The 15,816-nt window shown below is 40.9% G+C and overlaps 1 protein-coding gene across 2 annotated transcripts in view; it reads right to left on the bottom strand.

Annotated features, from left to right (window-relative positions):
• EPN2 (epsin 2) overlaps positions 1 to 15,816 on the bottom strand; it is a 46,300-nt gene that overhangs the window by 18,375 nt on the left and 12,109 nt on the right. For both annotated transcript variants that reach the window (XM_068422793.1, XM_068422794.1), the window contains exon 2: positions 4,202 to 4,975. In XM_068422793.1, the coding sequence (XP_068278894.1) occupies positions 4,202 to 4,796 (595 nt within the window). In that variant the 5' untranslated portion in view covers positions 4,797 to 4,975. The remainder of the gene's footprint in view (positions 1 to 4,201; positions 4,976 to 15,816) is intronic.

Raw genomic sequence — 15,816 nt, 5'->3', positions numbered from 1 at the left:
ACAGCGTATTGCAGGTCCTCTGAACTGTCTGCCACACAGCAGTGACTGGGGGTTACGCTTCTGCCATGCTGATGGCTCTGGCGTAGCAACAGACTAATCCTCCTGTGTACGCCTCTGTGGAAAGAATACTTTAAAAACATAGTTACTAAATGAAGGACTTTATCAAGACCAGTAACTCTAACAAATGCACTCCCAGGCTTGAAACAGCATCACAGGTCAGACTTAAGAGGGCTATATAAAGAACACCCTACTTTTCCCCATGCAGCCATAAATCCAGAATCCTATTGAAGTGGGCCTTGGCAGCTGCAGATGAAACAAGGCGAGGAGGCTGAAGTTTTCAAAACCAGGTGACTAATGTCTAGCATAAAGACAATATTTAGACATAAAGTCAGATTAGGGGTGAGGAACTATTGCTCAAAAAGACTTCAAATATTGACCTTACATTCCTCCTCTCCCCAGCGGGTTTAGTTTCAGCACCACACAAGAACATTCCCTTAACGTGAAATAAAACCTCACATCAGATTTCATGCAACTCCATACAATTTATACTTTTTCCAAAGTAAATAAAAACTTTTATGTATACTGTCATGGAATATTTAATAGCTCCTAATCTGAACATCAATTGCCCCTGGTTTAAAGTTGGAAGATAGCCAATTGTCCCCAGTATGTCAGAAATTGTTGACAAGATGAAGGTTGGGAAAAGCTTTATTTTTGCTTTTAGCTTTACAGTATCTCTCTTGGCTTCCATTTACGGACTACAAGACTAGATAGCAAAAACATACTGATACTTCTACATATGTTTGCATCGACAGTAACATTCCCATGCCATAATGTACTCCCTAGAATCATACAAGCTTCACAGCACAGAGATCTTCAGGGCCAACAGAATCATTAAGGCAAAGCCTTGCGGGAAAGGATTTTATTAAAAGCTATCATGCTTCACCGTTTCACTTTCCACAGTTTCTAAAGGACTGTTAGAGATGAGATGAAAATATCTGCAAGGAAACAAGAAAAATGTCCTTATTTGCCAGTGTGTCTTGCCTGCAGCACTGAGGGATGATGGTACATCAGGCAAGAGATCCTTTTCCATCTTGAATTCTCTCACACCATACAGGCTATCAATACCACTTTTATTTTGTCAAAACAGATCAATGTGGAACATAAAGACCAGGAACTCCACAAGAAAAACCTTTCTGGCTCCACAGTAAATAGAAAAACCAATTCTTATACACACTCCCAGATACAAGCCTACACACACGCTTAAGAAGCCAGAGAAGAGCAGCAGTTGGAGCACTGCAGTTTTTACAGTCAGTGCTGTACAGTGCAGGTAATTCCAACGTTCTGAAGAAACTGAACAAAAAAGGGTCCACTGACTTATCCAATATTGCACTTTTAGTGACTGACAGAAAGGGGAAGAGATCCTTCACGCACAATCCTGACACATTATCCACTGGAAGTTACTTGTTCCCCTAGTGATCTGTCCTGGAGAAACTACTAAGCTCTTTCAGCCAGCTCAGGCTTTTCTTCTGCAAGAAAGTATTAAAAATTAGGAGATTTTATAGCTAAACAACCTTTTCAAGTAAGGGAAATGCATTCAGATAAGAATTCTCAGAATCTGCAATCCCCACCCATTGCGTTGAGCAAGGAAAAAGTAAAATGTGCCAATACCAAAACACTGAGATGAAACATTTCATTTCGCCATGTCGATAAAAAGGCTGTTACACTCTCCCAAACTTTATTTATATTTGAATGTTAATAAGACATGCTAAATATTTAGCAAAGAGGGCGGATGTACATTTTTAACAGGCAAATCTTATGCTAAAGATTGCAAATCTAAATGCCTCTGATCTCCTCTTCAAAGGCTCAGAGGAATGAAAGACAATTCTACCAGAACACACAGTGCAGTAACCGCATCTTAAAACTGTTATAAGGACAGTAGTTCCCAGGAGCTAAGCATAACTTAATTCCTTTTACATATTTTACTGAACCCGTATTTTCAGAACAAAAGAAGGGTATCATTATAGAATAAAAGAAAACATGATGGATACAATCTCCCTCACTTGAAATAATGAAAAGCATCTTTTCCATTAAATTTAGAAGGCACAAGAATAGCTCTACATTTATGTAACAGATTAAATGTCTGGATTTTGATGAAACTCCTTCCTCGTTTCCTAGGATAAAGGACAAAGCTCTACACAAAGTTCTCCATTTTCAGAAGCATTCAGCACAGCTATTTTGTAAGGTGCTGGTTTGCTTTGCTCTACTCAAGTAAACCATACAAGAAACACTAAAACTTCAAAAGATACAGATCATAAAAACTAACAACCATCTGTATTTTTGCTGATAGATAATTAAGTCCAGGAGAGTCTACAGCAGAGGAAGAACCTAAAGAAAAAAAAAAGCCTGAGATTTCTAAAGCTTCTTAGGTACATGCTTATGAGAGAAGAGAAAAAGATTAAGAAATCATTACCTCAAAAGCAATCCTGCAAATATACAGCAAAGTCACACGCCAGCAAATGAGAGTATCCAGTAAATCAACATTTTGTACTGAAAGAATAACCAAACTGGCTGCTCGACATCTAGTCCCCCCATCAAAATTCTTAAACTGTCTAAAGAACAATTCAGAAACACACCCTGCATTGCTCAATCCTTGCTGTGAGGGATAGTTTGAAGCCTCTGGTAGCATTTAACATGACAAACAATAGTTACATGCACTAATTAAAGTTAAGAGCCAGGGAAGAAACAACCGTGTGGAGCAAACCAAAGGTGTGCTCAGCACACCTTAGTGACTATTATTTCAGTCCATCAGCATAAGTTAAAAACAACAATATTTCAAGCTGTCTCCTACATGAGTAACTTTTGTTGTAGTTGACAGAGGTCTACAGACTTCAAAAGAAAAATGTTATTGTAGTGATAATAATATACATGATTTTCTTAAGAAAAAAAAAAATCACACTAAATCAATGTTCAAGTATGGTTATTACAGAAAAACTTAAGATGTTTGTTATCCCATTGCTAATTAAGAGATAAGATAAAAATCCTCATACCTGAAAATCTTTGTGCACTTTTTTTGAACCCTGCATCCTAAAAGCATTTCCTTTTGGGAAAAAAAAAAATTCCTGAGATTTTCTTCACCCCATCTTGATTTGTCCTGCTGCCTCCTACTGCCTTCCACAGAAAGTGTCTGGACATGTCAGGGGTACTGACACCATTCATATATTTATAATTTGAGCCGCGCTTTGGGACCCAGGACATGACAAACTTAGGATTCTTAAAAGTGGTGCTCAATCGATTCACCACACTGGCTCAGTTACAGGCCTCCACACACTATAAGCATTCATTTAAAGAAAAGATTTTCCTTCAGAATTAGACCACAACCACTGACATTCCAGCCAAAGCAGCTTTCATCAGATCATTACTTATATTAAGCAGGATTTAGTGCCAAATCAGGCCTCTTCCTAACATGACAGGGAGTTCCCCCAAGCAGTGGTATAAAGAATCCATTCTTTCCACGTCATTGTATTTTTTTTAAAGAATGAAATATAGTAGTTAGTACCAATACTTGCATACCAAATGCTGATAGTATAAATATTTAAACACAGACATATTCAAAGAGTTTCTCCTCTAAGAACTGCTGAGCAAGCAATAAAGGAAATTAAATACCAGTATTGTTCCTAAAATAAAACAGCAGCAACATAAAGACAGTACCTAGCAAAATGATCCAGGAAATACTCTGTAATTCTCATTTTTTCTTGAATTATACTTAAGAAAAAAAAAAAACCTCAAGACACAAATTTTTTCAAGCACTCCTTTTAAAACTAGAAACAAACAAAAAAAAATCCATTAAACAATCTTCCTACTGAGATTAGGGCCCTATCACATCAAACATTGGAATGTGCTCACAAAAGCAGCTTGACAATGCTACCTTTGGGAATTGACAGTAAACAACTGCTTTTTAAATTCATTTATGTCAACACATACATCCTCTCCAAAACAAACGTTTAACCAGTCAGTTGAAGAGACATTAATGCACCGAGCAGCCCTACAAAGACTCAGCCAGTGCACAAAGCCCCTTGCAGTCAGCACACTAATCCTCCTAGCAGGCACTATTAACTCCCACTTCTAACAGCAAAGCCAAATACAAAATCTCTCAAAAGAAAAGGAAAAGCAACTTCTCTTCTATGTGTTTGCTTGTACTTACAGCCATGGTAAGATGCTGGGGATCCTCCAGACTTTCCATATTCTTGCTCCGAGTAGCTGGTGGATAGGTTGGGCTGACTGGAGCCTCGGCCAAAGGTGATCTGATTGCTCCCCACTCCGGTGGCCACCTGAGCCATGCGTTCTTTGGTCTTCAGGGCTTGGGCCCTCTCTGTCTTGAGTCGCTCGTCATCCTTCAGAAGAGACACTAGCTGCTTGGATTTCTCCCTCACATTGATGCCCTGGTCTTTACCATCTCGATCAATATACTGAAAATCTTTCAATGTCTGGATGGCAAAAATATTCTCTTTACACTGCTGCGCCACTCTCTCGGAACCAGTTTTAATCAGGTAATCTAACAGAGTAAGGGCCTTGTAGACGTGTCGCCAGTTCTTGCCGTGGTCATTCAGGCGTTTCCAGATCATGCTCATAATTTCAGAAAAGGCCACAACATTGTAAGTCAGATCTGCTATTTCAGTCATTAATGAACTGGAGGGACCCCAAGGGTCATTAGAGGTCGCTTCCCGAACTTTTATTTCGGCCTCTGAATAATTGTTCACAATGTTCTTCATCTGCCGTCTAATAGACGAAGTCGTCATTTTTATTTCCCTTTTTAACAAGACAGATTCCAGAACACAAACAAAAAAGGGCTATATTTGCTCTTCTATGAACGTTTCTGAACTGCGAAGGCTCCGTATCAGTGGCTTATTTGTAACACGTTCCACTACAATCATTTCCTCTCTTCAAGAGAATGACACGAGAAAATGAAAATCATGACCTGAGTAAGGAAAGAAAACAAAGCACGTCAGTTGTGTCTCTAATTATGCCTACATGGAAAGCAACCTATACACGCTTTTGAGAAATTTTGCTAGAGTTAACTGATGAATTTTCTCCCTGAATTTCTTTAGGACATCTGATTCTGAAAACAACTTGCTCTTCTCACAAGTAATATTAAACACTGAAGATTAAAAACCTGAACTGCTGAACAAGACAAAAGCAAGAAAATACCCATGCTGATGCAAATGCAAAATTTGAAAAGCAAAACAGAAACAAAGTCCAAGAAACGACTTGTGGATTTAGTTTCCAACAAGGAAAAACCTACCTAGAATTTTTAATTACAGAAATTAAATGCTAGCTTGCAGAGCTGAGATGAAACTACTAGAAATTCCCTGCTTGGCAGCCATTCCCTCTAGCAGTTGACAACTGCACGTTGCTACCATTGCTGGAGGGATCTGCGTACTGACAGAATAAGCAAACTTCCTAAAAATTAACCAAGCTATTTCTGAAACCTCAGGTAAGTTTAAAGCACGCTCAGTTCCAGGGCAGAGATCTTGAAGAGTGCTCTGCAGTCAGTTGAGGCCTAGCGAAGAGAAATGAGCACCAAAACAACGCGCTCCAACTCAAGGTGACCTTTAATGCTAAGCAGATTAGAGGGGAATTTTTTTCTCCAAATGCATTTACTTTGTGCATTTGACAACACGCATCAGATCCACAGTTTCTTCTCCATGTGTCCTTTATGCAGCACAGAAGAATTTTTAATTATATGAAAATGGAATTGTAAAACCAAAATGACCGGCAAGAAAACCCAAGGACAAGCTCTGAAGCTGGAAAGCTGTTTCAGTTATTTACTTAAGGTCACTGTTTCAAGTAAACAGAGGGCTATTAAGCTTTAGAATACATTATTTGAGTAAAGTGGCAGATTTTGCTATTACATTAACGCAGAATATTCTTTGATATTCACCAGTTTCATGAACACTAAGCACTGATTCTGCAACTGAACTTGCCACATTAATAGAGACTGCACATTCAAGATGTCCTCTAAAAACATTTCTGCAAACACTCTGAAGAAGCAACAGTATCACTTACAAAAGACAGGGGAGAGAAGCAAAGCACAGATTTGAAGCTCAACATTGTTATCGTTCTTCAAATTACTATCATGCCACTCAGAATGAAAGCAGAATTAAGCATCAAGTTGGAGAACGTGCAGCTCTGTAATGACCTTCTCAGCATAAAGGCATATACCCTTCCCAAAAAACCATTCTAGGCGAGTTAAACTACCACAGAACAGGTCCAATGAGTTCCTGTATTTTATTTTGTCCCACTAGAGTTAATAACAGCAGAATAAAAAACTATTATGACATCATGGAAAACTAACTTTAAATGAGACCAACGCTAAATTTCAGGTAAACTGCATCATTCTGGTGTTTTCCCCACCATTTAAAACCAGCAGTAGAAGAATGTCGATCTGTTGTCAAACATCTAGTAGCAACAGAAATAAAAAGGGCCATCTTCTCCTGGGACATTTACAGGTTTGTGCATTATAAACCCAGAATTTGAAAAGGCTGATCCTACATAAGAACTCCCAGGTGCTCATGACTGCTGCTTCACTCCAGAAGTTCACATCATCCAAATCTGTTGGCTCACTCACCCTTGTGATCACTCTCTAATCCATTACTCTCAAAAGGTGAAGCACCAATAAAAAAAAACAAGAATAAAAAACCCCCACAACACAGACACACATATCTTGTTTAACCTAAACCATTTCTTCTGGTCAATAATGGATTAGGGCAAGTTCACAGACAAAGCTGAAACAAGTTATCCAAGGCAGCATCTGGTAGAAAGATGGTCACAAAGAACTAAGAGCCGGCTGCAGGCAATAACTTCTTTAGCTGGTAATAGCGGAGCCAGCAAAGGATACAAGTGCCAGCCTAATCATGAACACAACTATACTGATGATATGGATCCCAGATCAGAAGAATGCAAACCCCCTGTAAGGACTGAGCTTGTCACTCAACTAGAAAAGCAGTAAATAACATGAAAAATCAAAAACATGAGAACTACAAAACCTCCTAAACCCGTTAGATAAATGTCCACCAAGTCCAACTTCCTCAGACACAAATCCTCATGTAAAGAGTATGAGAAAAGAACACATATATTCCCTTGCCTTATATTATCAGCAGCTTAGACATCTTAGATGCAACCTGTGGTGGAGGCTCTACAGCCAGCAATGGGCACACTGTGTCTCTACCAACCCCTTTTTTGAAGCCACTTGTATCTCCCGTTTCACCCTCAGCAAGTACGCAACAGCGGTGCAGTGACCACGCTACGCAAACAAGTACTTCAGCTTATTTTAAACTTGGACACTTATTCCCCAAGCTGTGGACAGGGGGCATGCTTTTTAAGAAAGAACAAGTCACCTTCGGCTTCTTTATGTCCCTCATGATTTTATAGAAATTGGTCATCTCCTTCTCAACCGAAGGTCTCCTGAAATTCAACCCCTCTATTTAGAAGCTGCTTCCTATCTCTGATCATCCCTGATGTCTTTCTGTGCATGTATTACGCTTCCATTTCTTGAGATGTCTGCAGTTCCAAGCACTCTGCATTTCAGATTTGGCAGTAACAAAAGTTTGTATCCCAACACAGTCATTTACTGCTTAGGATTTCCCATTCTTTATCAAATGCTTTCAAAAAGTCTATTTGCCTTTTGATAGTCACGCCTCTACCCGCACACGTAAAAGCAGGGTAACTTCTTCTCCCTATGCAAACACATTGAGGCTATTTCATTTGCCATTTTATCACTCAGCAGGTCTCAATCTTTCGTCCTTCCTTTCAATTCAAGATTCGTTTCAAGTTTGACTAATTTGGTTCAATTTGGCCACTTTATTATTTAGAAACGATCTGGAAAAGGGGGTATTTGCAAGAGGACTGATCTTTGACAGGACACTTCACTGGGAACAACCCTTCCCTGTGAGAACCAACCACTCACTCCTAACCCCGTTTCCTGTCTTTTAACCCGCTGTAAATCTATGAAAAACATTCTTGTCTTATGAGAGCTTTGTTTGTTTAAAGGCCAGGGATGAGCGGCCTTACAAAAATATTTTTTAAAGTACACTATACAAGCAAACGCATCACCTCTGTGTACCTCCCCAACCAAAGAAAAAAAGTTTGTTTTATTACTTGTTACAACTTCACAAGCTTTTGAAAAAATCATTTTAATACCACATATGATATTTGGAAAGGTAAATTTTACAGTCCATGGGAACACCTACTAGTCCTACACACCACCAGCTTTGGTCAATGAAATAAATACCTGAAGAATTAATCATAATCGCAACACAAGCAGGCACACGGACAATCAGGGTGCAATTTCGCACGCCATGCAAAGCTAATTGTAAGCCAGCACCAAAGCCAGTGGCCTCCCAACCCTCCAACCGCTTCCCCTTTCTCTCTCTTGCATCAAATCTAGCAATTACACAACAGCACAGTAAAACTAATCAACTTAAGGGCTCACAGAAAATTAGCTTGTTAGCACCGGTTTGTTTTCTGTCACATCAGTGAGGTGACCAGGCTGCACAGCGGCACGGTCACAAGCCCCACTGCAAGGCAGACTGTGAGAAGAGCAAAGATGATCCAACCCTGGCCTCACTTTTGAAGGAGCTGATTAAACATAACATAGAGCTGTCAAGCTCCAAAAAATAGCACCAGAAAGTGAAGAGCCTTCGTTGCTGCCCAACTACACCACACACACTAGGAACCCGTGCGCCTGGTTTCAGAGAAGAAAGCAAACCAAGGCAGGACCCAAGGCCCTGCTGTGCTCCCCATACAGGCTATAGCTAAATGAAGGAAAAATATTCGTGGTTTTACTGTAAGTCACGGGCAAGAAGCAGAATAAAAATTATAGCCTCACCCAGTGCAGAAATAGTTTGGAGAGAACCCTCTGTTTGGGAAACGCTTAGGTATATGTTTAGGATTTATTAGTTGAATTACCAACAAAGCTACACCCCAAAAGCAAGTGAGCCTGGAGTACAGATGTGTGCAGGAGGCCAAATTTATGGCAGCCCCACTCCCCAAACTGGAAGCTTTGCTAGGGTGAAGCTTCTGAAGAAGGTTACTAGCAGAGAGTAAGCCTGGAGTAGGGCTTTGGAAAAACAAACGTGGAGCAAACATTTCAAGAGGAGAACACACTGGATTATGTGAAATGAGCATTTTTTGCTCTTCCAGAAAATTTAAGATTTCACTTGTTATTCTGTAATAGACTTGAAAACCATCAGCCCATTAATGCTGGCAGGATTCTTTACTTTCATATCTTTGATTCATGAAAACAAAGGCACTTAATGAGAATCACATTAACATTCTTGATGGAAAGACATGTTTTCTAATCCTATTCTACTTTTAACCCACTGAAGACAATTTATTCTAAACTCCATTTTACTCTATTAAAAATGCAAAGGATGACGGGAGTGGAAAGATGGTCTTTTTATTCCCTCCCCTATCTAGTTGTACCAATATTTGAGATAACTATCGTGACAGTAGCAGTAACCCTCACCGAGAACTCTGTACGCCTTCCAGTATCTTCTTTACAAACTCTCTGCTTCCACACCACCCCGAGGAAGCATTTTACTTGACGATTACAGGTCTTAGATCACCGTAACAGCCTATCTTAGAGATCAAAAAGCCAAATATCCCTGCTGCATGAAAGTGAGAAACCGTTTCTAACGCATGATCAAATACTTATACAGAAAGTTTAGGGTTTTTTTTTTCCCCGAGGCCTCAGTGAATTAACTTCTCACAACAAACCACAAGGAAGTACAATGCACTTGCAACTTCAGCAAAAATCTGAGTTTGCATTTTTAACAGTACAGTTGCAAAGAAAGCAGAAACTAAGACTGGTTGATGAAAGCTGCTATTCCTTGCTAACAACAGGAAAAAGGCGATCAGCTTGAACAGATTTCTTTAGAAAGTTAACCAGAGAGGGGAAGAGGGAGTTGTTAGTCTTCTTCATTTTCTCCCCCCTAGTCCCTACAGGCCATTTTCTCTGTTCTATAATTAGCTTGTCAATTTTAAATAGATAGAAAAGCAAACACACAATTCTGTAGACAAGAAGGTGAAGCTCACCTGTGCTATCAAGGGTAACCTGGAGGGGAATAACCCATTTCCCTTTTCCTATTCCAACAGTTCATTACACAAATAGCCCCGATGAATTCTCATGGTGCTGTTTTCAATACAACGTGCAGACAAAAAGGAATTCTTGACTGAACTTCTCAACAGCTCTCTCTCACAAGAGATTAAATTCAGTAAATGAAATCTACAGGAGGAAACCATCTTTAATTTGCTAAGACTAACACAGAAACAAGGCCAAGCCACAAACTCCTTACTAAACTTAGTTCAAAGAAACAGCCACACAAATCCACCTATACACAAGCTTTCAGCAGAACCCATTCAGATCTCTGGAATGTAAAACTCAAACCAGGGTCTGTCTGCACTGATAAAATACCCTTCATGTCAAGCCTGAAGGTAAATATATACATAGTCCAGTTAAGTATGGACCAGAAATATATGAAAAGCCTTTAATACCAAGTGGACAACAAAAAGTGTGAAAATTAACATGAAACAGGAAATTTGCCAGAAATCTGCATAAAATTTTAATTAACAGTATTATAGACAACACGTAAATTGGATTAGACACTTACTGTAAGTAACATGCATAAAAAGTGAATTTTTGAAAAGTTATTATTCTGCGATTTCGAGGCTGTCTCTACAGATATCTTCATCTACACAAAAATATCCCCCCTTTCATGAAATACAGGGAAAGCTAACTACAAGTTTTCCTCCAAAGATTCATACTGCAATTACACAAAGACTTTTTTTGGGCATCACTAGAAAATAGAACTCGAATAAGCAGGTTCCCTTATTCAGTCCACAGGACAGTCCTCAACAGCTATGCTGGCAACCGAGAGAACCAAACGTGGCAATACTGGGGGCATAGGTGGGCGCTCTCAGGGCAGCTGTGCTACTGAACAGCTCTGTATTAGGAAAGCACATCCTCAGCATCAAGGGATCCAAACAGCACCATCCAGGACATCTGCACCCCACTATAATTTCAAAGGAATGTAAGTGAAATATAAAGCCTTAAAGAGCCACCAAGAGCCTCTCCTACCCAAGACGTGCTGAAGTAGCTGCTACGAGAATCACAGAATCAATCAGGTTGGAAGAGCCCTCTGGGATCATCGAGTCCAACCATTGCCCTGACACCACCATGGCAACTAGACCAGGGCACTAAGTGCCACGTCCAGTCTTTTCTTAAAACACCTCCAGAGATGGTGACTCCACCACCTCCCTGGGCAGCCCCTTCCAGTGTCTAATGACCCTTGCTGAGAAGAAATGCTTCCTAATGTCCAACCTGACCCTCCCCTGGCGAAGCTTGAGGCTGTGTCCTCTTGTCCTATCGCTAGTTGCCCGGGAGAAGAGGCCAACTCCCACTTCACTACAACCTCCCTTCAGGTAGTTGTAGACGGCAACATGAAGAAGTTCCAACATGTCTCCTGTTGCCCACGACTTAGCAAAGATGATGGAGAGTGGCCTAGCAATGACTTCCGCCAGCTCCCTCAGCACCCGCGGGTGCATCCCATCAGGGCCCACGGACGTCCATAAATCCATGGAATTTACTGGGACCAGTACTATTCAATATATTCATTAATGACTTGGATGAGGGATTAGAGTGCGCTGTCAGCAAGTTCGCTGATGACACAAAACTGGGAGGAGTGGCTGACACACCGGAAGGCTGCGCAGCCATTCAGAGGGACCTGGACAGGCTGGAGAGTTGGGCGGGGAGAAATTTAATGAAATATAACAAGGGCAAGTGTAGAGTCCTGCATCTGGGCAAGAATAACCCCATGTACCAGTACAAGTTGGGGGCAGACCTGTTGGAGAACAGCGTAGGGGAAAGGGACCTGGGGGTCCTAGTGGACAACAGGATGACCATGAGCCAGCAGTGTGCCCTTGTGGCCAAGAAGGCCAATGGCATCCTGGGGTATATTAGAAGGGGTGTGGTCAGCAGGTCAAGAGAGGTTCTCCTCCCCCTCTACTCTGCCCTGGTGAGGCCGCATCTGGAATATTGTGTCAGTTCTGGGCCCCTCAGTTCAAGAAGGACAGGGAACTGCTAGAGAGAGTCCAGCGCAGAGCCACGAAGATGATTAAGGGAGTGGAACATCTCCCTTATGAGGAGAGGCTGAGGGAGCTGGGTCTCTTTAGCTTAGAGAAGAGGAGACTGAGGGGTGACCTCATTAATGTTTATAAATATGTAAAGGGCAAGTGTCATGAGGATGGAGCCAGGCTCTTCTCAGTGACATCCCTTGACAGGACAAGGGGCAATGGGTGCAAGCTGGAACACAGGAGGTTCCACTTAAATATGAGGAAAAACTTCTTTATGGGGAGGGTGACCGAACACTGGCACAGGCTGCCCAGAGAGGTTGCGGAGTCTCCTTCTCTGGAGACATTCAAAACCCACCTGGATGCGTTCCTGTGTGATATGGTCTAGGCAATCCTGCTCCAGGGGGATTGGACTAGATGATCTTTCGAGGTCCCTTCCAATCCCTGACATTCTGTGATTCTGTGACTCTGTGATTCTGTGATGTCACAGAGCCGAAGTGTGTGCCTTACCTCTAAGGTGTGAATGCCCACAAATAGCTAAAGATCTGCTCTCCTTGCTATCAGGATGGAATGACAGAGGCAGGCGATCCTCGGGGACCTGTATTCCAGGATAAATCGGAGAACCCAGGGCCTGGGAAGTGCTTCTTGCCAGTGTGCAAAGAATCGGGCTAAGAGGAGAGTGTGCCAGATGCTGACTAAGGAAGAAGTTCCCCCAGACAGACAGACACTGACACCACGCCTGCACAGAGCAAAAAGCACACGCTCAAACACAACCCCGACCGTAACAATAAGTCAGCCTCTATTTATGGCAAAGAAAAAGGATTCCCATTGCCTCACTCTGTAAATTCACATCCTAGTTTTCTTGTGATAGCTCGTTATGTGCACAAATCCAAACCCACCGTGCTTTGAGAAAGTCTCATTTTCCACAAACAGGAACCAGAAATCTTTGACAAAAAAACTGAGCACAAGCCTTTATTTAAAATTCAGGAATATAATAATGCAGAAAAAATGACAGCAAAGACATTTTTCTTATACTGGATCCCACACTGCTAGAGAAATTTTCAAACTTAAGTTAATCCCCTTTCACATTCTTTTTTCCCCTATTCATAAATAATTCTTACAGAACAACTGGGTGACCAACGGATATCGTTATACTGCCTACAGTACAATATCCTACTGCAATACAAACATTGTTCACAAAACTAAACAGGAAGAGGGGCAACTGTACCTTGTGGTTACTTGGAGGGGAGTACTAAGAGAAGCGAAGCAGCTTGGCACTACACATAAAAGCCAACAAGTAGCACACTTATTAGCTCTCTCTTGCTATTGCACAGCAGAGAAAACAGCAATTCATGCGAATAAAACAGTAAAATGAAGACACTGAAATTACCATCAATGCCCTTCCTCAACCTTCAAACTTATTTAGGAAATGAGTTACAAATACAGATTGGCAAATGGTTTGAAGAACAGGGTTAACTCCAGAAGAAAGGTTTAATTTCCATTTTTCACAGCTTAAATGCTTGTCTTCTTCGGTGTAATTTCTGAGAAGAGGAAATGGTTCAAAATTAAAAGTTTTGGAAGCTTTCCACTCCCTTTTACAAATGAGAGAACAAGGTCAGCTTTCAGAGACAGCAGGTGGCCAAATTATTTCTTTATTTAAAGAGTTAATGCTGAAAGATAATTCTCCTTCAAATTTATGCATATTCATGAATCCCAAGGTTAGATTCTACACTGATTTTACAGTCATGCCTCAGATTCACAGAGGAAAAACTAACTCCAGCTTGTACAGCCTCTGAGCTGTAAAACAGATTTACACACACAAATTTAAGTTTTCTCTCTAACACCTCTTCTTACTACGTGTCTACTTAAATTAGCAGGGCAGCATCTGAGCTCAATGGAGAGCTTATCTCCTTACTCACAGAGCCTACAGAAAGGGGGGGCAAGGAGCAGAAATCTAACAACTCGCAGCCAAGAGCACAGCAGCAGTACCTGGCCGCTTTACTTCAGGACCCACCAAGCCAGAGCTGCTGGTGCTTTGACATTTGCAGTTATGTTTGACTTTGTAGCCCGTAACGCAGCCGGAATTATTGACAGCGTGGGAAGCAGCTGCAAATATGCTCTGAAGTGCTGCGAAAAGGGACAGCCTCTGTAAGGGCCACGCACATCACCGCAAACGATCCAAATCCGACCTACACTGGAGGTGTAATTTTAGGATTACAAGCTTTGGCAACAGCTCTTTAAAAATAACACATTCCTCCTTCTGTGGCTGGGTCAAGTGTCATCAGACCTACCTGCATTTTACGCAGATCTCAGATTATTTTTCACTAGTAATACACAAGTACCAGGTGTGTAATGAATAACAGGTCAAGCCATTACACACTGAACCAGAAATTCTAAACGCAAATTAATCCAACACAGCCCTGAAAATACCTACCCAAACTCTCAAAAGGAATTTGTTCTCTGGCGTTTGCCTACTTGAATGAAAGCACTTCGTCTTTTATTCTCACAAATAGAGAAGGGGGGGTAAAAAAAAAAAAAATCACTCAATGTGTGCCTTACAAAAAGGTAACAATCTGCAATAAATCTGGTTTACCAGGTGTATTTGAGCAGCATTTTCAACTGAATTAAAGACAGTGGGAGCCATTTCTCTCCTTCCATATTTTCTTTTTGGAAGGGAGGAAGATATCTGATATTCTTGGCAGAGGATGTGTCTTAGAATCTATTACTAATTAGATAAGTCCAGCCTTGTCACTTAGGCTGCTTACTGGGTGACAGGCAACTGCCAAAGGGAAGCCATTGAATCTTCTCTCCCAACAGCTCAGAGCCCTCATAGATCAGCTTGAACACAGGAGGAACTGCAAATAATACAACCTAAAGCCTGCAAGACCACAAAATGTTAGCTACATTCTTTAAGCCACAAGTTTTCTTATACAATTGCAATCTTTAAAATTCAAAACTGACAAGAACTATTATATCCATATATATCTGTTCTCATATATCAGACTTGATATTTCAGAAAGGTACCTGCTACTTTCAGTTACCCAATGATTTCATTAACTAAATTCAGTTTGTACTTTATTATTGTGAAGCAGACGTCACCATGTGCAGTTTCTCCTATCCACCTACGCACCACAGACATGCAACCACATTAATAAATCCAGTAGGCCAAAGGCAAATGCTCATCATGACAAAGACTAGGGGAGAAAAACAGTTTAACTCTCCTTATTCCTACTGCTAGCTGAGAGACTAATTAATACTTTTACTTTACGACATGAATTTCTAATGAAAAGGACTGTTCAAGGAACAGTGCAAGATCTGCAAAGCCATATCTGTCCATACATCCACACCATTACTCTCGTCTTCAGTTAAAATTGTTAAGTGTACTGGCTGCTAGCACAAACTACAAGCCTGTAAAGAAAAAGGAGACTGATTTAATATCCTGCCTACATTCATCGACGCACAGTCACAGCATAAACCTTCAAGTGCCATCCCTCACAGCCACCATACTTGCACACTGATTTTGAAAAGTCAACACATGGTCTTAATCCAACTATTATAACTGGTAACAATTAACATAAGGTTATTTTAACCCTCAGAAATTAAGCCCCATGTAGTTATATGTTCATGACTAATTAAGTTGCTAGAAAATTGTAAAGCAGGAAACATATATCCTAAAACTCTGTATGGACA

This window comes from Nyctibius grandis, chromosome Z (assembly GCF_013368605.1).
Source record: "Nyctibius grandis isolate bNycGra1 chromosome Z, bNycGra1.pri, whole genome shotgun sequence".
Classification (NCBI taxonomy): Eukaryota; Metazoa; Chordata; class Aves; order Nyctibiiformes; family Nyctibiidae; genus Nyctibius; species Nyctibius grandis.
This window is presented reverse-complemented; position numbering and strand designations above follow the sequence as displayed.